The sequence below is a fragment of the Capra hircus genome, chromosome 6 (assembly GCF_001704415.2).
Source record: "Capra hircus breed San Clemente chromosome 6, ASM170441v1, whole genome shotgun sequence".
Classification (NCBI taxonomy): domain Eukaryota; kingdom Metazoa; phylum Chordata; class Mammalia; order Artiodactyla; family Bovidae; genus Capra; species Capra hircus.
Window position 1 is genome coordinate 40,627,506 of NC_030813.1, and position 24,070 is coordinate 40,651,575.

Genomic DNA, 24,070 nt, shown 5'->3' on the forward strand with positions numbered 1-24,070 from the left:
TTCTGGGAATTAGATGCCAATTGTAGCCATGAATGGAATTCAGTAAGTCCTTTTCATGGTAAGCTAACCCACTTGGGGATATTTAGAGCCTGGAAACAAACACATAATTATTGGTTTCCAAGTAGATTACAATAGTTACTTCATCTCTAAATGGTGATGAATTAGTGCCAATATTTTCAATGTTGCTAGGTCTTAAATTTTATAGCCTCAATTTGTTTCAGCTCCTAAAAAGATTTCAGAGTATTGATTTTATGGTTCATTTTTGGTGTTTTGTTTGTTTGTCTTATTTTATGCAATGAAACAGCATAGAACTGTCAGAAACTATAGTAAAAGTTCTTGGAGTTGGCTTATTAAAGCTAGTGTTCACATAAAATACACTTAAAATGCTTCTAGATGAGCTGTAGAAACCCAAGTGATTATATCCAAATGAGGACTTACTCTAAAGAGCTTATTATGAGTTTATGTTCATTACTATTTTTGCCTAACAATAGAGTATACCTTGTAACATCTATAAAAAAAGAATAGTATCATATCACACACTTTTTGTTATGAACCAGAAGTAGAGGTTTCTGCTTGAAGATCATCTAATAGAGACATCTGTTATGAGGGCCAGGGAAAACATAGCATTTGTTTATTTCTTGCTCTTAAGTTTATATCAAAACAATCGACAAATGTTATTGCATTATTTTTAAGTAAAAAAAAAAGAAGCAACAGTCACCAAGAATTTGAATAGAGAGACCATACATAGATTGATTTATTGATCTACTGATATAGATAATGTACATGTATATATATATGACTATAGTAGTATTCCAAATAAGTGGGGAAAAAGTTCCTGTGACATAGACACTATTAAGAACATTAAATTATTTCAACACCTTAGGAGAAACTGATTTTTGAGAAGTAATAATCATAGCGTGAGAGCTGGACTATAAAGAAAGCTGAGCGCCAAAGAATTGATGCTTTTGGACTGTGGTGTTGGAGAAGACTCTTGCGAGTCCCTTGGACTGCAAGGAGATCCAACCAGTCCATCCTAAAGGAGATCAGTCCTGAATATTCATTGGAATGACTGATGCTGAAGCTGAAACTCCAGTACTTTGGCCACCTGATGCAAAGAACTGACTCTTTTAAAAAGATCCTAATGCTGGGAAAGATTGAAGGTGGGAGGAGAAGGGGACGACAGAGGATGAGATGGTTGGATGCATCACCGACTCAGTGGACATGAATCTGAGTAAGCTCCAGGAGCTGGTAATGGGCAGGGAAGCCTGGGGTGCTGCAGTTCATGGGGTCACAAAGAATCGGACATGACTGAGTGACTGAACTGAACTAAACTAAATCATAGTGGCTAAGATGTGTTCAGATCTAGGCTTGTTCAATTGCTATATATAAACTGTAGCAAGGTATTTAATTTTTCTGTGCTTCAGAATTCATAATATTAATTTTTCTGTGCTTTAGAATTCTCATCTGTAAGTAATAATATAGTGCTGCTGCTAAGTCGCTTCAGTCGTGTCCGACTCTGTGCGACCCCATAGACGGCAGCCCATGAGGCTCCCCCATCCCTGGGATTCTCCAGGCAAGGACACTGGAGTGGGTTGCCATTTCTTTCTCCAATGCATGAAAGTGAAAAGTGAAAGTGAAGTCACTCAGTCGTGTCCTACTCTTAGCAACCCCATGGGCTGCGGCCCACCAGGCTCTTCTGTCCATGGGATTTTCCAGGCAAGAGTGCTGGAGTGGGGTGCCATTGCCTTCTCCGAATAATATAGTACCTACCCCATAAAGTCTCTTTGAGGATTTGATTCTACACTTAGCTCTGTCCTCACTTTTACCTTACTTTGTCTTCATTATCATCTCCTTCTAACAACAGAGGAAAATCTTTCTGGTGTCTGTTTCTGGAGTGCAGCAAGAGTTAAAAGTGCATCCTCTATCCTCTATCCTAGAAGTATACCATGTTTTTAATTTCCGTGAAGGGGAATTTGGGAATAGCTTTCCCGCTTCAGGAAATTTATCCCAAAGGTATACCTGGAGACATAGAAATGATGTATGCACAAGGTAACTCACTGTGGTGTTGGTTCTAAAAACAAAAGTTAGGAAACAACCCAAGTTTCAATGGGCAGCCACACAATGGAATATACTGTAAAAAGAAAAAGGAGTAAGGGAGGGGAAGAGAGGAGAAAGTTCTCTATGTAAGATATTGAAAGATTTCCAAGTTCTGTTGCTCAGTTCAAAAGAAAAAAGTGTAGAGAGCAGTGTCAAAACAAAGTAAGGTAGAGAGGAGTGTCTTTGCATTTTTATTTTCATGTACTTTCATAAAGAAAAAACTAGGGATAGAGAGGAAAGAATGTGATGGAGTCACAACTGGTGTATAAATACAATTTTATATCATTCTGATTTTTAAACCATTTGAACATCACTACAACTCAAAACCAAAACTGAAGCAATGGAAAAGAACAGGTACTCTAAAGACAGTCTGCCTTGATTCAAGTCCCAGATTTGCTATTAACTGTGTGTGTTGGTCAAATTCTGGTCCTCACCTGATAAATGGAGATAATAAATCACAGTTTCATCTCTGTAGGACTGTAGTAAAAATTTTATGATTCGATACATGTGGAGTATTTATAATGCATACCAAATAATAAGTGATGATAGCTGTTTGGATCATAAGTTCAGAATGTCCAGAACTAACTTCATTTCCTTTGCTTCACCCTGGTACATTCGTAATTTCATTGAGAGGCATCACCATCTTCTTGGTCATTGTAGGTATAATGAATTATTCTTAACCTTTTTCTTTCTTTCACCTTCAACTTGAAATTTGTCTGAAGCCCTATTTCTGCTCTTACTAATTTTCTAGCATTTATTTAAATGCCTCTGTCCTTGCTCAGGCCTTCTAAGAATATGCACTCTGGTAAAAAGTACCACATCTCCATCATTACAGCAAAGCCCATCAATAATACTGTTGCCATCAGCTTTCACCTAAGGGGCTTAATAAATATTTTCTTTGGTTGAATGAAATTTTCAAATCTTGATGTGTTTCCACTTTATATAACTTTATTAAATATACATTATACTAATGTTTTAAAAGGGAATGCTTTTACATATCCTTACCTTGGAGAATTTGAGTTCAGGTCATTGAATGATTTTATGTTACATGAAATATACCTTGGTAAGACTTTGTTTCCCAAATTATGCATTATTTAATGTGCTATTGGAGCATCACATATGGGAATAATTTTGTACACCAGGTGCATTGTTTGAATTACCTAGTTAATTTTCTACATTAATGGGAATGGATTTTGTTTATTTTAGTAAAATGAAATCTGTTTAATTAGGGGAAATTGGCATCCATTAATATTGTTTCTATTGTAGTATATTTTGGGTTTAAAATTTTTTATCTTAGATGTCAATTATTTTCCCAAATGAATTGACAAGAGAACCATTATTTCATGGAAATACATTTAGAGGTAGTACTTAACAAGTTGTAAGTGTGTTTAAGAAAACCAAGATGTAGTACTGGTTTCTTTTCCAGTAGAACTAAAGTGGTGTTCACATTCCCTCATTATATTTCTTACATGATTTCCTGCAGACATGTATACTGTTAACAGGGGCTGCATACGTGCACTGGTGCAGAGCAATTGTTTTCACATAAGCTGCACCACAGTCACCTGAAAGGTATGTTAAAATACAGAGTATTGGGCTCCACCCTCTAGTTTGTGATTCAGATCCCAGATGAGCCTCAGTTTTCATTTCGTTGCCATCTGATCTTCCGGGCCAGGGACAACAATGTGAAAACCATTTGTGTGAAAGTAATTGTGTGAAAACCATTTGTGTGAAAGAAAAATCTGAGCTGTGCTCTGAGAGCTGATGGTGTGCATTGCTTCTCTTATCCAAGTTTCAAGACTTCATAGTTGATGTCAGCCTTGTTGGGAATATTTTCCATGAGAGTAATCACCAGATGCTACAAATCCGGACTCATTCTGTTTTTCAGAGAGCCAGTTATGAAATATTAGCCTGCACCCTGCTAAGAGAGCTAATCAGCAGCAACAAAGATGCCATAAGCAGCCCAGCAAATGGATGGATGTAGAATATGGCATGCATGCCTAATTGTTAGAATGCTTAGAGAATAGCATAAAGAGGGACTTATTAATAGTGCTATGAATGAATGAATGACAGCCCAAACTTGAAGCCAGCATCAGCAGTAGTCCCTCAGACAGGGACGGGGTAACACTATTTTCTCAAGTAGGCTGATAATCACTTGCCCTTCAAAAGACCTTCTTTTCATCTAGATAGGCAGAAACTTTAAAAAAAATGTTAATCACAGTTGTCTGCTTCCTTCTTTAGATTCAAATTAATGTCATTTTCCAAACCAGACAGCTTCTTTGAAAACATAGTCATTACTATTTAAAAATTAGGAAATCAGATGTACGCATTACAAAAGCACAGGACCAGACCATGCCTTCATCAGTTTCATTACTCAGGGAACCTGCACAACTTCAGAGGACTTGCCTCTGCAGACTGTTAGGCTTGCTTAGCTGCACAGCCTCTGGCTTATGCAACATACAGGCTTACATTAAGAAAAAAAGAATTAATATTGGAAAGACAGACAGTAGATAGACTTTATATAGTCTTCTTTCCAAGGTGAATAACTCAGCTTGACAGGCTGTATGGGAAGGCACTACTTTTTATCAGCTTTGTAACTTTGACAATTTGCGCTTCCATTTCATGGGGAGACTTGGAAGTAACTAACGTGAAGTGCCTAGTCTAGGCAGAGTAGGATAATTGGTAATGCTGAGATTTATGGATACTCTTCATGTTCAGATACACTGATGCTGAAGAATAAGGACTCAGGTGCAAATACTGTTGTTTTACATGTGACTCCTACCTTATGTTCAAATGTAGAAGTTTCTCTCTATTTTTAGAGCCTTTTCATTTAAATTACATACATACAGTCTCCAACTTATGATGGTGCAAGTTAATGATTTTTCAGCTTTATGATGGTGGAAAAGCAATATCCATTCAGTAGAAACCATACTTAGAGGTTTGGATTTTGATCTTTTCCCAGGCTAGCTATATGTGGTGTGATACTCTCTTGAGATGCTGGATAGTGGAAGCGAGCTAGCCATGGGCTCCCAGTCAGCCACCAGCATAAACAACCAGTATACTTACAACTATCCTATTATGCTTTTCTACTTTCAACCCAATATTTAATAAATTATATGAGATAGTCAATGCTTTATTATCAAATAGATTTTGTGTTAGATGATTTTGGCCAACTGTAAGAAGCAAGAGAGTTCCAGAAAAACATGTAGTTCTGCTTTATTGATTATGCCAAAGGCTTTGACGGTGTGGATCACAATCAACTGTGGAAAATTCTGAAAGAGATGGGAATACCAGACCACCTGACCTGCCTCTTGAGAAACCTATATGCAGGTCAGGAAGCAACAGTTAGAACTGGACATGGAACAATAAACTGGTTCCAAATAGGAAAAGGAGTACATCAAGGCTGCATATTGTCACCCTGCTTATTTAACTTATATGCAGAGTACATCATGAGAAACGCTGGGCTGGAAGAAGCACAAGCTGGAATCAAGATTGCTGGGAGAAATATCAATCACCTCAGATATGCAGATGACACCACCCTTATGGCAGAAACTGATGAGGAACTAAAGAGCCTCTTGATGAAAGTGAAAGAGGAGAGTGAATAGGTTGGCTTAAAGCTCAACATTCAGAAAACGAAGATCATGGCATCTGGTTCCATCACTTCATGGGAAATAGATGGGGAAACAGTGGAAACAGTGTCAGACTTTATTTTGGGGGGGGCTCCAAAATCACTGCAGATGGTGACTGCAGCCATGAAATTAAAAGACACTTACTTCTTGGAAGAAAAGTTATGACCAACTCAGCATATTGAAAAGCAGAGACATTACTTTGTCAACAGTGGTCCATCTAGTCAAGGTTATGGTTTTTCCATTGGTCATGTATGGATGTGAGAGTTGGACTGTGAAGAAAGCTGAGCGAGCGCTGAAGAATTGATGCTTTTGAACTGTGGTGTTGAAGAAGACTCTTGAGAGTCCCTTGGACTGCAAGGAGATCCAACCAGTCCATCCTAAAGGAGATCAGTCCTGTGTGTTCTTTGGAAGGAATGATGCTAAAGCTGAAACTCCAGTACTTTAGCCACCTCATGTGAAGAGTTGACTCATTGGAAAAGACTCTGATGCTGGGAGGGATTGGGGCAGGAGGAGAAGGGGACAACAGAGGATGAAATAGCTGGATGGCATCACCTTTGGTGATGGACAGGGAGGCCTAGCGTGCTGCAATTCATGGGGTCGCAAAGAGTCGACACGACTGAGTGACTGAACTGAACTGAACTGAAGCCAGTATAAGTGTTCTGAGCATGCTTAAGGCAGGCTAAGCTTATGATGTTCAGTTAATTAGGTGTATTAAGTATATTTTCAATTTAACCATATTTTCACTTTATAGTGAGTATATTCCTCAGTTGTAAGTTGAGGAAGATCTGGAATTTGCTCCAAAATACATTTACTTGATAAATTATTTTGTAAAAACTTCTTCTGTAAGCTCTTATGCAAGTACATAAATACATTTAATCCCATTTGGCTTCTCATTTCTTTCCACTTAAACAATTGGGCAGGGAAATTGTTTTATTAGCATTCCTACTTCACAGATGAAGCATCTTTAGCCCAGAGATACCAAAATGAGATGGCCAGTTGAATTTGTCTAGTTTCTGATTCCTATTCCACTGCACAGAGTATGCCAACAAATACTTTAAAATTTTTAAGGCCAAAAGCAGGGGTTCACATAAGCGAAGGAAGTGAAATATTTATCTTCACTACTGAAATACCTTAAGATTAACCATGGAGAAAGAAATATTGTCCTTGTTAATGTGTCCTGCAGATATAAAGGCAATCAAAGACAATTTAAGACCCCTCTTCTTTTAAGCCCCAAGTTTTTAAACTCTGTAGCAAAGCACGAGACAATTGAGTAACAGCTTTCACACATCCATTTAGAAACACAAGAAAACAAATCTCAGGTAATAGATGAGTGTAGTAAAACTGAATTACATAATACGGTAGTAAATGCAATTTATGTTCCCAGCGGAAAGGTTCACTGTTAAGTGGTTCACTTGCGACTTTTGTGAGTCGTGGAATGTATAGTTCCCTAGGGAGAAGTGAGAATGTTTGTCAATACTTATCAGGACCCAGAATGATGTTACACATTGCAAGTGGATAGGTATGAGATGACCATGATAGACTGTAAAATCAATGATGGCTCAGTTTTATTCTGCAACAACCAGTGTGTCAATCACTGCTTTTATTTTAAAAGGGTATATAGATAATAAAGAACTCCTGGACAAACCCCAGATCTCTGGCTTAAGGAAACAGCATGAAACACTAATTTTGAATACTCCTAGCTTGGCCATATTCTCTTCAGGCTCCATCCACAGAATATCATCTTAAAACCAAAGAACCTAAAAACATTAATTTCACAGTACTTATCTGTTTAAAAGCTTGGCAAAGCCTCACTTGATTCCTGGGAAATATAGATGGAATTAAGTTCACTGGTAACTCTTACCAAGTTCTGGAATCATCAGATTAAACATTGAAAGCCTTTGGGAAGAGAAAAATGTAGTCATTCTGAATTTCACTTATAAATGGGAAAATAGGATCAAAAAACAAGTTTTACATCTATATATCTCATATGCATGTTCATAATCTTCAGCTCTCATTGTAAGTTTATTACATATTTTTTCCAGTTCAGTGATTTTTAGTAAGCACAAGTTTGCAACCAATGTAGAAGATTATTTTCCATAGAATTTTATTCCTGGGCTAGTTGGGAGAGAAATCATCTATTAAAGCCTTGTTACTAACAAAACATTGTAAATCAGCTATACTCCAACAAAAATTTTTCTTAAAAAGCTTATTACTGATGAGGACACGTGCCATTTGTATGGTACTAGTGCTTGGATCTGGAGAAGGCAATGGCACCCCACTCCAGTACTCTTGCCTGAAAAATCCCATGGACAGAGGAGCCTGGTAGGCTGCAGTCCATGGGTTCGCTAAGAAGCAGACATGACTGAGCGACTTCACTTTCACTTTTCACTTTCATGCATTGGAGAAGGAAATGGAAACCCACTCCAGTGTTCTTGCCTGGAGAATCCCAGGGATGGGGGAGCCTGGTGAGCTGCCATCTATGGGGTCGCACAGAGTCGGACACGACTGAAGCAACTTAGCAGCAGCAGCAGCAGCAGCAGTGCTTGGATCATAGAAAAAGCAAGAGAATTCCAGAAAAACTTCTGCTACATTGACTATGCTAAATCCTTTGTGTGGATCACAACAAACTGTGGAAAATTCTTAGAGATGGGAATACCAGACCACCATACCTGCCTCCTGCAGGTTAAGAAGCAACAGTTAGAACCAGACATGGAACAAAGAACTGGTTCAAAATTGGGAAAGGAGTACATCAAGGCTGTATATTGTCACCCTGCTTATTTGACTTATATGCCAAGTACATCATGAGAAATGCTGGGATGGATAAAGCACAAGCTGGAGTCAAGATTTCCGGGAGAAATATCAATAACCTCAGATATGCAAACTTCTGCCACCCTTATGGCAGAAAGAGAAGAGGAACTAAAGAGCCTCTTGATGAAGGTGAAAGAAAAGAGTGAAAAAGCTGGCTTAAAACTCAGCATTCAAAAAACAAAGACATCGGCATCTGGTCCCATCCCTTCATGGCAAATAGATGGGGAAACAGTGGAAACAGTGACAGACTTTATTTCCTTGGGCTCCAAAATCACTGCAGATGGTGACTGCAGCCATGAAATAAAAAGACGCTTGCTCCTTGGAAGAAAAGCTATGGCCAGCCTAGACAGTGTATTAAAAAACAGAGACATTACTTTGCCAACAAAGACCCATATACTCTGCTGACAAAGGTCCGTATAGTCAAAGCTATGATTTTTCCAGTAGTCATGTATGGATGTGAGAGTTGGACCATAAAGAACGCTGAGGGCCGAAGAATTGTGATGGTTTCAAACTGTGGTGTTGGAAAAGACTCTTGAGAGTCCCTTGGACTGCAAGGAGATCCAACCAGTCCATTCTAAAGGAGATCAACACTGAATATTTGCTGAAAGTACTGATGCTGAAACTGAAGCTCCAATACTTTGGCCACCTGATGCAAAAAAACTGACTCATTTGAAAAGACCTGATGCTGGGAAAGACTGAAGGCAGGAGGAGAAGGGGACAACAGAGGATGAGATGGTTGGATGGCATCACCAACTCAATGGACATGAGTTTGAGCAAGCTCCAGGAGATGGTGAAGGACAGGGAAGCCTGACGTGCTGCAGTCCATGAAGTCGCAAAGAGTTGGACACGAATGAGTGACTAAACAACAATAGTGCTAGCGTTGTGTGCTTTTGTTATATTTCTACCAATCTTTAGTGCCATCTTACAGTCAATGTTAAAAATAAAGCTGAACTAATTTAATTTCCTCTTGAAGAAGATCCTGAAATAGTATCCAATTATTTATATAATGATGGTGATGCAGATGATAATACCAATGCATACCATTTAACTTTGCACTTTCTATAGGCTAGATGTTTTGCTCTGAATTAAAACAAACAAAAAAATATTTCACAGGGATAGACCTCAGTTTAACTATAGGAAGGGGGAATATTTGTTAACATTTACTGGAGAGATGACTGAAGTTTATTAGCAATTAAGTAACTTATCTAAAGTTAAACATTTAATAAATTCAAGACCAGAATTCAAATCCAGGTTTACCTGCCTCCAAAATCTGTATGTTTAACTAGTAGTTGCTATTACTATTCAGCATATGCCTTTTGAAGAGTCATATTTAAGATCACTAACAGTTGATATGTAGCTTTATTTATAAAGTATCTTCTTTGTATATTGGACTTTCTAGAAGGCTTAGTGGTAAAGAATCTGCTGATCGCTAGTGGAGATGAAGGAGACATGGGTTCAATCCCTGGGTCAGGCATATCCCCTGGAGGGGCAAATGGCAACCCACTCCAGTACTGTTGACTGGAGAATTCCATGGACAGAGAAGCCTGGCAGGCTACAGTCCATGGGGTCACAGAGTCAGATGCGAGTGAGCACACCTGTAGTTGGAAATGTAGTGAAATTTGCTCAATCATGTCCCCCATGAACTATACAGTCCATGGAATTCTCTAGGCCAGAGTACTGGACTGAGTAGCCTTTCCCTTTGCGACCCCATGAACTATACAGTCCATGGAATTTTCTAGGCCAGAGTACTGGACTGAGTAGCCTTTCCCGTCTCCGGGGATCAAACCCGGGTCTCCCGCATTGCAGGCGGATTCTTTACCAGCTGAGCCCCAAGGGGAAGCGAGCCTACCTGTATTCCTTGTATATTATCTCCTCTGTTGATTTTAGTGGTGTCATTTGTTGGGATAATTAAATGTATATGGGGCAAAAAAATTGTTTGGCACATCTAACATTTATTTTTTTAAAGATGATATCTGAAACAGGTTATCAAAATCCCCACATATGTGGACACTTTTAACTACTTAAGACCAGAGAACATCAAGTGTTTTCACAGCTGTACATTATGGTTTATATTGTCAAATCACAAAAAACACTTTGGTCTATGCTGGCGAACAGTGGAATATGATTAGACTCCTGTGATAAGAACGAGACAGAAATGTCAATACATGTTTTTCATTATTTTCCAGGCTTGACCTATTTGCAAATTTAAGTATCAGTGCCTGGAAATTTAAGCAATCATTTTGCTTAGGGAGGGCTTCACTAGTGGCTCAGCGATAAAGAATCCACCTGCCAATGCAGAAGCCACAGGAGACGCAGGTTCAATCTCTGGGTCGGGAAGATCCCCTAGAGGAGGAAATGGCAACCACTCCAGTATTCTTGCCTGGGGAATCCCATGGACAGAGGAGCCTGGTGGGCTACATTCCGTGGGGTCCCAAAGAATCAGACACAACTGAGTGCCTGAGCACGCATGCACACTTGCTTGGGTAGTATTAGGTATTCCCAGTCTTCCTATTATATGTTCCCATATTTCCCTTTTTGAACCATTTTTCCAGTCTTTCCAATCAATATCTCAAATATTTGTTCTTTAATTTTCGCTATCAGTCCTATTTTTTGTTTGTCCCCTGTTTCATTGGCCTGATATAACACTGTACTAAAGTAAGTCACCTTTAAACCTTATAGCACCTAGTTACTAATTGCCCCTAACTTCATTTTTCAGTTGTCATGTTCTGTTTACCTAAAATTCTTAGTCTCTTTGTTTTTGTCCATTTTATGTATTTCCATAAGCCCTCTCAAAGTTTCTAGAAGGTGGCGGTAATGATTGTTAGACCTGGCCCTTTAAAGTTATAGAAGAGAAACTGAAGAACCATTATCATCACTAGATTCTCTAGATATGACTCTGTTAAGCATTCCAATTAATCTGCTATTCCCACCTCTCCACTGAGCATAATCATCTTCATAGTAATATCATTTGATGGAAAATCTTCTGAAAATTGCAAATAAAATGAGGGTATATTTTCAATTAACAAATTTCAAAAACTACAGTGATCTTACCAAATTGCTTCCTCCTGTATTTATGTGCATGTTTGATTTTGGTAGGTGTTACTGTGTAGTGCTTGAGAGTGCAGAGACCAGTGATCCCCTAACATCAATGCCTAAAGAGTATATTTGGCACAGCTGTAGGCTCCTTGTGTTTTGAACACAATTTGGAGTAACAGCAGCTGAAGAAGAAAAACTCTAATAGCATTTAAAATGCATACATTATGTTTTGTAATTTCTGCAAAGCAGAAGATTGTGACTAGACAGTAATAAAATGTACTCATTTCCGCTTATCCCGGTGGGAGGGCTTTCCTGGTGGCTCAGACGGTAAAGAATCCACCTGCATTGCAGGTGACCTGAGTCCAATCCCTGGGTCGGGAAGATCCCATGGAGAAGGAAATGGCAACCTACTCCAGTATTCTTGCCTGGAGAATCCCATGGACAGAGGAACCTGGTGGGCTGCAGTCCATGGGGTCGCAAAGAGTTGGATACAACTGGGCAGCCAATGGGAGAACTTTTGTATTACCTAAGAAAACTTTTGTGTTACATAAGAAATAAAAAAGGATTGTATCTCCCTGAAAGTATTCATTTTAAAATCAGTTACTTATCTTTATTAATGTTAGATAGGAGTATATTTTCCCCAAAAGAACTTGGTCCAGTTTGTATTGTACCTCCTTTTCTTTAATAAATAGATAATTGGAGAATCAGCTAAGGTATTGTGTTTTGTGTTTTGTTTTAGTGTGGAGACAATCAATGATGGAAATTTTCACATTGTGGAACTACTTGCCCTGGATCAAAGTCTCTCCCTCTCAGTGGATGGAGGAAGCCCCAAAATCATTACCAACTTGTCAAAGCAGTCCACTCTGAATTTTGACTCCCCTCTCTATGTTGGAGGTAAGCCCTTTCTCAAATTTCATGGATTCCCAAACCTCATGATTCTCATCACAGGTTAATGCTGAAGCTGTTGATGCCTGGTGCCATGGTCATTGATCAATCATTGATGAACAGCAGGGATAGAAAAGAAAGAGTCCTAGATGGGTGTAAGAGTCTATTTTGTAAAGCTGACCCTGGGTCTAATATGTAGTCGGGTGGAGGACATTAATGTTTCTTTTGTGTCTATCACTTGCTAGCTGATTTGCACATCAGATAATTATTTGATCTGGTGTATGGAAAAAGAAAGCTGGTTATAAGTCAAATCAGACAATGAAAATGATGAGAAAACAAGTTTGATGCAAACTGAGGAGTATATGACCCACCCCAGCTCCCTTAAGGAGGGTAACACTACCAGCTTCAGTCAGATGTCGCTATGCTTGAGTGTCTTTACTGTTAGTCACAAACTCATCTACAGGATAGGATAGTTAGTAATGAAATCAAGTGAATGAATGAACAAATTAAATTCACAAATTGTATTGGGGCAATGGGAAGTACTTCTGTTGAGCTCAGAGCTTAAGGGGAATGATAAAGAGAGAAGGTTGGAAAGGTGGTTTAGGGCTTGAAAATACAGAGTGAAGACTATTTTTAAGCAACAGGAAGGCAGATGAGCAAATATAAGGGATGGACAGAGATCTGAAGGAGCACAAAGAAGAAGAACCGCAGTAGGGAAACCTAGTATATTGAAAAGCAGAGACATTACTTCGCCAACAAAGGTCCATCTAGTCAAGGCTATGGTTTTTCCAGTAGTCATGTATGGATGTGAGAGTTGGATGGTGAAGAAAGCTGAGCACTGAAGAGTTGATGCTTTTGAACTGTGGTGTTGGAGAAGACTCTTGAGAGTCCCTTGACTGCAAGGAGATCCAACCAGTCCATTCTGAAGGAGATCAGTCCTGGGTGTTCTTTGGAAGGAATGATGCTAAAGCTGAAACTCCAGTACCTTGGCCACCTCATGTGAAGAGTTGACTCATTGGAAAAGACTCTGATGCTGGGAGGGGTTGGGGGCAGGAGGAGAAGGGGACGACAGAGGATGAGATGGCTGGATGGCATCACTGACTCAATGGACTTGAGTTTGAGTGAACTCTGGGAGTTGGTGATGGACAGGGAGGCCTGGCGTGCTGCGATTCATGGGGTTGCAAAGAGTCGGACACCACTGAGCGACTGAACTGAACTGAACTGAGAGAATCCTTGCACTCTTGTGTAAATCTGGAGGAGTAGATATAACCTGGAGATAGAATTTTAAATTTCAAGCAAATGAGTAAGAAAGCATACGATGGTGAATTGAGTTGCATCGAATTAAATTACATTGAACTGAGATGAATTGACTGATGAAATCAACCCATTTTACAGATAAATAAGCCAAAGTTTCTGAATGGGTCAATGTAACCAATTTTTTCACCATGACAGGTATTTTAAACTTTACATCAATTATTTTCACAAGAACAACCTGGGGATGCTACATATTTTTACCAACCCCTCAAAGCCTTGCCTAAAAGCAGTTTTGAAAAATTTCTGAAATTCCAGAGCACCTCTGATTTTAATAATTTTAGCAGTAGACAATCTGAACACTCCTATAGAATTTCAAGTTTTTTTTAAGTAGTTAAAAGTTTTTGGTACAATTCTGTAAAGATTTATTGAGCATCTCCCATAAGCTGAGAACTAAGTTAATAGAGGCATAAAGAATAAAAACTGAAAAAAAATCATCCCTTCTGTACCCAGGGGAGTGGAGAAGACAGTCACATCCTCAAGAAACCATAATGCATTGTAATAAAAGTATCTTATAGAAAGTCTGGGCAGCAAGATGACTGATCTGTTTGCTTCATGGGAATCACACTATGGGATTCATTAACAGGCAAGAGCCTCCATTGTTGCCTGTGGTTGGAGAGAAAAGAAATTGTATTTGCTAAGCATCTGCTGTGTTCTCAGCATAATGCTTCTTTTACAGTCTTACCCCCAGAGAATGTAGGAAGTAGGTATGATTTTTTGTTTTATAATCGCTAAGGGATTATCTCAGGGACTCCTAGAACATGTCCAAGTTCACAAAGCTATGAAGCTATGATAGAGACCTCGTTTGAGTTCAGGCCTGTCTGCACCCAAAGCCACCTGCAATTGACATTCACTTCTTACAGTCTAACTTCTGTGGCTTTTGGTTTGTTTCCAGACTTGTCCTTCACCTGATTTTTTTACACTTTCATTAGAGATCATTTCACTGAGTGTTCTAAGACCCCTTTAAAATGTGGTTACAAAAATAAATAAGTATGGAATGGGAGTGCTTGGGCCAGAAGCTTGATGATGCAGTGGTTAGGATTGTGCTTCCAATGCAGAGGGTATGGATTTGACCCCTGGTTGGAGAACTAAGATCCCACATGCCACATGGCATGGCCAATAAGTAAGTAAGTAAAGAAGGCAGAGCACCAAAGAATTGATGCTTTCAAACTGTCGTGCTGAAGAAGACTCTTGAGAGTCCTTTGGACAGCAAGGAGATCAAACTAGTCAATCCTAAAGGAAGTCAGCACTGAATATTCATTGGTAGGACTGATGCTGAAGCTGACGCTCAATACTCTGGCCACCTGATGTGAAGAGCTGACTCACTGCAAAAAGACCCTGATGCTGGGAAAGACTGAGGGCAGGAGGAGAAGGAGGAGACAGAGGACGAGATGGTCAGATGGCATCACCAACTCAATGGACATGAGTTTGAGCAAACTCCAGGAGATAGTGAAGGACAGGGAAGCCTGGCGTGCTGCTGTTCATGGGGTCACAAAGAGTCGGACATTACTTAGTGACTAAACAACAAAGAAAGTAAATAAATAGAATTCCATGTTTTTAAAAAAGAACATTTTTCAAAAAGGGGGAAAGAAGAGTTTTTAGTCAGCATTGCCAAAGCCCTTTACTCTGTGGATCACAATAATCTGTGAACAATTCTGAAAGAGATGGGAATACCAGACCACCTGACTTGCCTCTTGAGAAACCTATATGCAGGTCAGAAAGCAACAGTTAGAACTGGACATGGAACAACAGACTGGATCCAAATTGGAAAAGGAGTACGTCAAGGCTGTATACTGTCACCCTGCTTATTTAACTTACATGCAGAGTACATCATGAGAAACTCTGGGCTGGAAGAAGCACAAGCTAGAATCAAGATTGCCAGAAGAAATATCAGTCACCTCAGATATGCAGATGACACCACCCTTATGGCAGAAAGTGAAGAGGAACTAAAAAGCCTCTTGATGAAAGTGAAAGAGAGTGAAAAAGTTGGCTTAAAGCTCAGCATTCAGAAAATGAAGATCATGGCATCTGGTCCCATCACTTCATGGGAAATAGATGGGGAAACAGTGGAAACAGTGTCAGACTTTATTTTTGGGGGGCTCCAAAATCGCTGCAGATGGTGACTGCCGTCGTGAAATTAAAAGATGCTTACTCCTTGGAAGGAAAGTTATGACCAACCTAGACAGCATATTGAAAAGCAGACATTACTTTGCCAACAAAGGTCCGTCTAGTCAAGGTTATGGTTTTTCCAGTGGTCACGTATGGATTTGAGAGTTAGATGGTGAAGAAAGCTGAGTGCCGAAGAATTGATGCTTTTGAACTGTGGTGTTGGAGAAGACTCTTGAGAGTCCCTTGGACTGCAAGGAGATCCAACCAGCCCATTCTAAAGGAGATCAGCCCTGGGTGTTCTTTGGAAGGAATGATGCTAAAGCTGAAACTCCAGTACTTTGGCCACCTCATGCAAAGAGTTGACTCATTGGAAAAGACTCTGATGCTGGGAGGGATTGGGGGCAGGAGGAACAGGGGACGACAGAGGATGAGATGGCTGGATGGCATCACTGACTCAATGGACGTGAGTCTGAGTGAACTCTGGGAGTTGGTGATGGACAGGGAGGCCTGGTGTGCTGCAATTCATGAGGTTGCAAAGAGTCGGACATAACTGAGCGACTGAACTGAACTGATTCCTTTCCTGAAAATGAAACATTCTGTCCTTTTGACCCCATTCTAGGAAGCAATCCAGTTACTGAGGCCAGACAGGCAGACTAAAAACCCAAACTCACAAATTTCAATCCACAACACCTAATTCAGTACCTGTTGAAGTGTGACCCAGCCCATTTTCATCAGATTCACCTGAGCTATATGTTTACATTTCTGTGCCCACCCCTTCCTTCTGGGTCAGAATCTCAGGTGGGGAAAGAAGGGGGCCTGGGAAGCCTCCTTCTGAACAGCACCCCCTTTGGTGGGTCTTAGGTATTTCAAGCTGGGAAACAGGTGGTGCGTCCATGGGCATTACAGATGAGAAAACTGAGCCCCAGGAGAGAGGAAATGACTGGCCCGAATGCACACAGTCCAAAAATACAGGCTTTCACCTCTAGCCTAGTGGTTTTGTATAAGCCACTGTCTGACTTTGGTGCCTGCTAGACCTCGAATGGTTCTCCTTTGAATGGGAGAGAAGATGCTACCCAGAGGGTAGGGCCCAGAGAGTACTATGGTTCTTGGTCTCTGTAACCAACAAACCTTCTACAGAGTGAAAGCCATGGTCTTTCCCAGCTTCAGGACCCCAGCCAGTAACTCAGAGTCGAGTGCAGGGGAGAATGTCAGCTGCTCTGAAGACCTTGGCTCCATCCCCTCCCCGACTGCCTCACGTAGGATCCCATCCAGGAACTATTTCAGGGTCTGGCTTAGGTCATGGAAAGATTCCTCAGCTTTAACAAATGAGGGTTACCAGATGACTGTCACTAGTGAAATATACATGTGTGTATATATGTGTGTATGTATATATTTATGTGTGTATATAATTTGTATGTGTTTGTGTGTGTATATATATATCCCCTGGAGAGGGGCATGGCAACCCACTCCAGTACTCTTGCCTGGGGAAATCCTATGGACAGAGGAGCCTGGTGGACTACAGTCCATGGGGTTACAAAGAGTCAGACACACTGAGCGACTAAGCACTTACAGACACACACACACACACACACACACACACACAAACACACAAGATTGCAAATTCTGGTTTTGGAAGAATTTCTTTTATAGCCCCAATTTCTTGGAATATGAATGTTTCACCCAATTAGCAAGGGAATAAATAAGATGTGAATGAGGTGCCATCCTGATAGGAAGCAGGGTGAGTCTTTCCGGCAATGACATCTGTGGCTGAGCTTGGGACGTTGCCAGTGTTGCGCTGGACTAGTTGCCAGCTTGAAATTTGTCAGGACTGGGGCAAATGGTCCTTGTGAACCTCAGCTCTCATCCTCTGAAAATCAACGGGCTGAACTATGGCCTGAGATTAGGGAAGTTTGTCTCAGCCTCATTCTAACCTAGTCTTACTAGTGACATTGAGCATCCCCTCTGAGCTCTCTGGGCCCTGGGGTTGGTCAGGGAATAAAAACTACTTTGTGAAACTCTAGGCTTCAGGGGTGTGTGTCCAGGTTTGGAGCTGGGTGTGGAGGTAAAGGAGCAGGAATCCCTTTCCCATTCCCACTTACTTTTAAGTACAGTGACCCAAATTTAGATTTTATAGATTGGGGGCAGGAGGAGAAGGGGACGACAGTGGATGAGATGGCTGGATGGCATAACCGACTCGATGGACATAGTTTGAGTGAACTCCGGGAGTTGGTGATAGACGGGGAGGCCTGGCGTGCTGCAATTCATGGGGTTGCAAAGAGACACTACTGAGCGACTGAACTGAACTGAAGGTTTTTAAAAACCAAATGTTAAAAATTAAAAATGGACTGCCAGTGAGCCTAGGGTCTTTATTCTAATTGTGCATTAGAATTGCCTGGAGCATCTTCCAAAATATAAAAACAAAGAAACATACATCCCTTCTCCCTCCCCCACTCCACCCGGGTAATCTGATCAAATCAGTCTGAGCTGAGGTCCCAAGCATCAGTATTTCTTCAAAGATCTGGTGTGATTCTGATGTGCACCCTGGTTGAGAACTGCAGGACAGGATGCTTGTTCTGTCTGGTTCTCCTAAAGAAGAGTTGTACAGACTGCTCCCATCCCACTGAAAGAGCTAAGAGGGTCCGGGTGGCCCCTGGCTGAGGAACCCCAGGGAACCTGGCTTCTGACTTGGTGTCCCTCCCCAGGCATGCCCGGGAAGAACAACGTGGCTGCAGCTCTGCGCCAGGCCCCTGGGCAGAATGGCACCAGCTTCCACGGTTGTATCCGGAACCTTTACATCAACAGCGAACTTCAGGACTTCCGGAAGGTGCCCATGCAGACCGGCATCCTGCCCGGCTGTGAACCATGCCACAAGAAGGTGTGTGCCCACGGCACATGCCAGCCCAGCAGCCAGGCCGGCTTCACCTGCGAGTGCGAGGAAGGATGGACAGGGCCCCTCTGTGATCAGAGGACCAATGACCCCTGTCTTGGAAATAAGTGAGTTTGGGCTGCTTGGGAGTTAAACCCACACTCTCCAACCCTGAAACCCATACTGAAGAAGGGAAAGAAGGAAAGGGGGAAGGGATAGAGGGGAGAGAAAGAAGTCAGTCCATTAGCACCGTCTCCCTTATATTCCCTCCGTCATCGCGCCTCCGTTCCCATCCTCCCTGCCTAACGCATTTCCATCCTTGCATTCCTCCCCCTCTGTAGATGCGTCCATGGCACCTGCCTGCCCATCAATGCGTTCTCCTACAGCTGCAAGTGCCTAGAGGGCCATGGGGGTGTCCTCTGTGATGAAGAGGAGGATCTGTTTAACCCGTGCCAGGCGATCAAGTGCAAGCATGGGAAATGCAGGCTCTCAGGACTGGGGCAGCCCTACTGTGAATGCAGCAGCGGCTATACCGGGGACAGCTGTGATCGAGGTAAGCCAAGCCAGCTGCGCCCCTCCCGCTCTCTTGGCAGAGCAAGAGGGGCCGTCAGCTTTGAAAAGAGAGAAAGGGAGACACACAGAGAGGAGAGTGACTTGAGAAATGCCAGCTCTTTGCACTATTTGCAGTTGCTCTTATTGATTTACTTTCTAGTGTAAGGCAGGCACAGATATGGAAGGTACTAAACCTCCGTGGCAGGCTTCCCTTGGGGCTCAGCTGGTAAAGAATCTGCCTGCAATGAGGGAGACCTGGGTTCGATCCCTGGGTTGGGAAGATTCCCCTGGAGAAGGGAAAGGCTACTCACTCCAGTATTCTGGCCTGAAGAATTCCATGGACTGTATAGTCCATGGGTTCGCAAAGAGTCGGACACGACTGAGTGACTTTCACTTTCACTGTCAAACCTCCGTGACAGAATTTTACACGGACTTCACATGTCTTCCCATGTTGTGACTTGCTATGAAAATGCTCCTTTTTCTGTTATGCAGAAGCTCATTTCCTTCAGTCCTTCTTACCTTTGGGCTTCCCAGTGGCTCAGATGGTAAAAAATCTGCCTGCAATGCTGGAGATCCAGGTTCGATCCCTGGGTCAGGAAGGTTATCTGGAGAAGCAGATGGCAACCCACTCCAATATTCTTGCCTGGAGAATCCCATGTACAGAGAAGCCTGGTGGGCTACAGTCCATGGGGTCGCAAAGAGTTGGACATGACTGAGCGACTAACACTTTTCACTTTTCTTACCTTCATCTGCTGTTCTCATCTGCATAGATCACTCATTCATCTTCTGGCACAGAAAAGAAGGTGCTAATAATTCTGTTCTAAGTTTAGGACAAAATCACCTTTGACCTTAGAATTAACTGATTTAAGATAGCAAATTATGCAGGAGAGAGGGACAGAAATGGGCCGACATGTCAACCCACGTACTTCCTTCTCCTGTGTCTGCATGATCAGGATGTGCTTCACCTCCAGCTGGCAGAGATTTTGTTGTGTGGATAGGGGTGATGAGATGAAAGGAACGTGCCCGTGGAGGCTTCTAGCAGATGGCTCTTTTTGAACTAGTTCGTACTCGGGTGATTTATGAAGTTAGTGGAATGTTACTTGTATTAAGTAACAGATTGAATGGTATTAAACTCTAGGTCTAATAAATTAAATTGCATACTCTGAAATGGTGCCCTGTAGTAAGCAAAACCAGCTGTTAGTAGCATAAAAACAGAAGATGTATATTTTTGAAATATAAAAGAGAAGATTTAGGAATCCAATTTTCTTGTCGGTCCAAAAGCATAGTATTTTTTATAGTCCACATATAGAATATCCACTTGCTCAAAATAAAGGCCAAGAAGAAGTCTTCTGCAAAGAACAGAGCAGACTGTGCCACCAGCCTGTAATAGCAAATTTGAGCAAAATGCTGAATAGCCCTTACAAACCGGAAGCCAAAGTAGCATCTCCCTACTTTGAGAGCAGGAGGTTCACAGCCACTTTGCACAACTTACAGCTACTGCCCTTACAGCCTGTGCCTTTTGTTCTTTTCTAGAAATCTCTTGTCGAGGGGAACGGATAAGAGATTATTACCAAAAGCAGCAGGGCTACGCCGCTTGCCAGACGACCAAGAAGGTGTCTCGGTTGGAATGCAGAGGGGGCTGTGCAGGCGGGCAGTGCTGCGGACCTCTGAGGAGCAAGCGAAGGAAATACTCTTTCGAATGCACTGATGGGTCCTCGTTTGTGGACGAGGTGGAGAAGGTGGTCAAGTGTGGCTGTACCCGCTGCACCTCCTAAACGCATCCCTGGCAGCTTTGGTCTTTGGAAAATGTTGTCTACTTCTTGACCCTGTTGGACTCATGAATGCTTCATAGTGGAAATATTTGAAATATATTGTAAAATACAGAACAGACTTATTTTTATTATGAGAATGAAGACTTTTTTTCTGCATTTAGAAAAAAAAAGAAATGCTTGAACTAAAGCTTCCCCAGTGCTGGAGAAGTATAAAGAATGATACACCTGGAGGCATTAGAACAATGATGCGAACCATGATAACTTGGATTCAGCCTTTAATTTGCTGGAGACCAGCAGAAGCACATACCCAAGAGAGAGACAAGGTTCTCTCTGCTGATGAGAAGTTGCCCAGAGCATAATTCTCTGCGCCCTGGTTCTCATCTACATGGTTCATAAGGAAGGACAGACCAAGCACATGTGTGTGAGTGAGGGTGCAAGGCAGATGAATGGAACTCCAGAATTCACAGCCAGAATGAATGGATGAGAAATATTTTATGCAAAACATAAGGTATCCTGAAGACCGGGGTTCCATTCATGAGAGGAGATGAGAGTGCTAAAATAAATTTTATCTTCTTTTTAAACGTCAGCATGTTAGCAGGAGAAGCACACAAAAGTGTTTATCTACCGTTTTCCAGTATTAATTTTTTGTAATATAAATGACAAAGGAGATGATAAAGAACCAATAGATTATTGATAAATAAATTAGTAATAATATGAATTTTTGTTTCTATGAGTTCTAAACAGCCCTATACAGTATTCGGTTTCAATGAGAAATATTTATTGTATCAAAGTACATTGTACTTAACATTTTAGGCCATCCTTTTGCTGTTTCTCGATGCTTTAATATATATTAATTTATAATTGTCCTGATATTTTTGTACATTTTTCAAACTTAAAAATCAGGATTCTTTTGTGGGTTTTTTTTTTTTTTCCTTGGCAATAGTACTAACATAGGGTGTTATCTTGGGATAAATGTGTGTTGATCTGTTTGTTTACCTTGACATCTGACCACTGGTGTCACTGACCTACTGGCCTCATTCAGGACACCTGCAGAGGGTATGTAAAGTCTATGCGTGAGACGCTCACTGTACAGAAAGAAGCACCCCTCTGCAGCATGTCCTCACAGAACAGAAATGGTGTGTAGCAATCGACACTAGAAAAGTAGATCTTTTACAAATTAATATTTTCCTTGACCTTTTTTTGCCCTTTTACCGTGGTTGGGGAGGGGAGAGAAAAGGCTGTAATGTCAAGAACTGTGATTTTTTTTTTTCACAAACAATAAAGCTCCTTTATGACTTTAATGTTCCCATGTTAACATGTTTGCTGCTAAATTACAATGTAGAATTAATAGAATTTATAGTGGACTGTGCTCTTCCCTCGTTAAAATCCCAGGGTACCTTGTAAAGTTGCAGATGTTTCTTTCCAAAAACTTTTTTTTACAAAGAAAACTAGACGTACATGTATAATTCAGTGTGCTTTGTCTTTCTCCAGACTAATATCAGTTACACTACTGATGTATGTAAATTAAACAGATATTTACTTCATCTTCAGTTTGTTGGTTTTCTTAGAAACTGCATGCTATTTAGAGCTCCGTCCTTAAGAATGTCTTAATCAAGGTGATACCAGGAGAACAGGGAAGGGAACTTGTACCTCTTTGTTGACAGAAATTGGTTTGAGATTAGCATATTGTCACATCTTGGGGTTTGGGGTGGCCACATGAAAGAGATGGAGGGCAGAACACATTCTTGGCTAATAAAAAAAGTGCATATTCAATTCATTTCTTCCCCCCAGATATTATAAAATGAAATCTAACTAAACCAAAATGGGACTTTGTTTCTGTTGTTCTTTTCCCCACAGTTAGAACCAAAATGGAAAACTTTTGAAAAGACAAAGAGAACCTTTCTCCACAGGTGCTCTCAGGCAAGCGTTGGTCATATCAATATATACCATCCAGACCAGGGAAGTAACACTGACTGAGTAATATTAACCCTCACCCATCAGGAGTTCTTTGGTTCCCTGCAAGAAAAATCTAGTCTTTTTATTTTTTTCATCAAGCCATGCCACACATGGGATCTTATTTGCCTTGCCAGGGATTGAACCTGTGCCCCTTGCATTGGAAGCATGGAGTCTTAACCCCTGGACCACCAGGGAAGTCCCCTGTAGGAAAATCATGTGTATGTGAGCTTGCATTGATGAGCGCACGCACACACACAGACACACACACAAACACATACTCCGCCTCTTTCACAGACACGAATGTCTAATTATTCACTATTCTTTAAAATGTCTGCATTTTAATTATATAAATATTATATAGTCCTTATAAAACTTTTATAGTATTTATTCTGGCTGGTTGCTTGGTTGCTTCTTTTTGCAAAGATTTGTGTTATCTTAATAGTCATTGTTTTCTAAGGGCTTATTATACGGCAGGTGCTATACAAAGGACTTTACGTGAAATATCTCATTCATGTCCCAGGACAAACCTGTGAGTTTTTATGCTCCTTGTTTTCTGCAGGCATAAACAGCTCAAAAATGGGGGAACTGAATTTCAGCCTCTCAGACCGCACATGGTTTGTGTTCAAGAGATAAGAGGCAGCAGCTCAGTAATTGCTACCCTTTCTACTAAGGGACTTTAAAGCCTTGGTGCCTTATTTCCACAGCCCAATTATTCTCTGTACTAATTATGTCAATTTAAGTAATCTACATTATACAGTTTTTGTTGTTTTTTAAGCAAAAAAGTTGAAATATTAGCTGTTTCCAGAATGTTATCCTTTCTCCTTCTTTCTTATAAAGACACAAAATATAATTATGTTTGCTGGAAACTGGGTTGAGTCAGCAAGTTTCTTAGGGGATTATTTGCCTCATGATGCAACTGCTTTCTACAAGAGCTCTTCTTTGAGGAAATTCAGCAGTCAAATAATTACCAGTAAATGAAACAAATTAAGGACAGTTATTCATGTTATGAAAGTCTGCTTACTTATAAGGCCTTGACCATAGGATTTCTTCAA

General features: G+C 41.0%; 1 protein-coding gene across 2 annotated transcripts in view; it reads left to right on the plus strand.

The window, feature by feature from the left end:
* Positions 1-22,606, plus strand: part of SLIT2 (slit guidance ligand 2) — a 402,031-nt gene extending 379,425 nt beyond the window's left edge. For both annotated transcript variants that reach the window (XM_018049329.1, XM_018049330.1), the window contains 4 exons: positions 12,307-12,461; positions 18,575-18,866; positions 19,080-19,291; positions 20,824-22,606. In XM_018049329.1, coding sequence (XP_017904818.1) covers positions 12,307-12,461; positions 18,575-18,866; positions 19,080-19,291; positions 20,824-21,065 — 901 coding nt within the window. In that variant the 3' untranslated portion in view covers positions 21,066-22,606. The remainder of the gene's footprint in view (positions 1-12,306; positions 12,462-18,574; positions 18,867-19,079; positions 19,292-20,823) is intronic.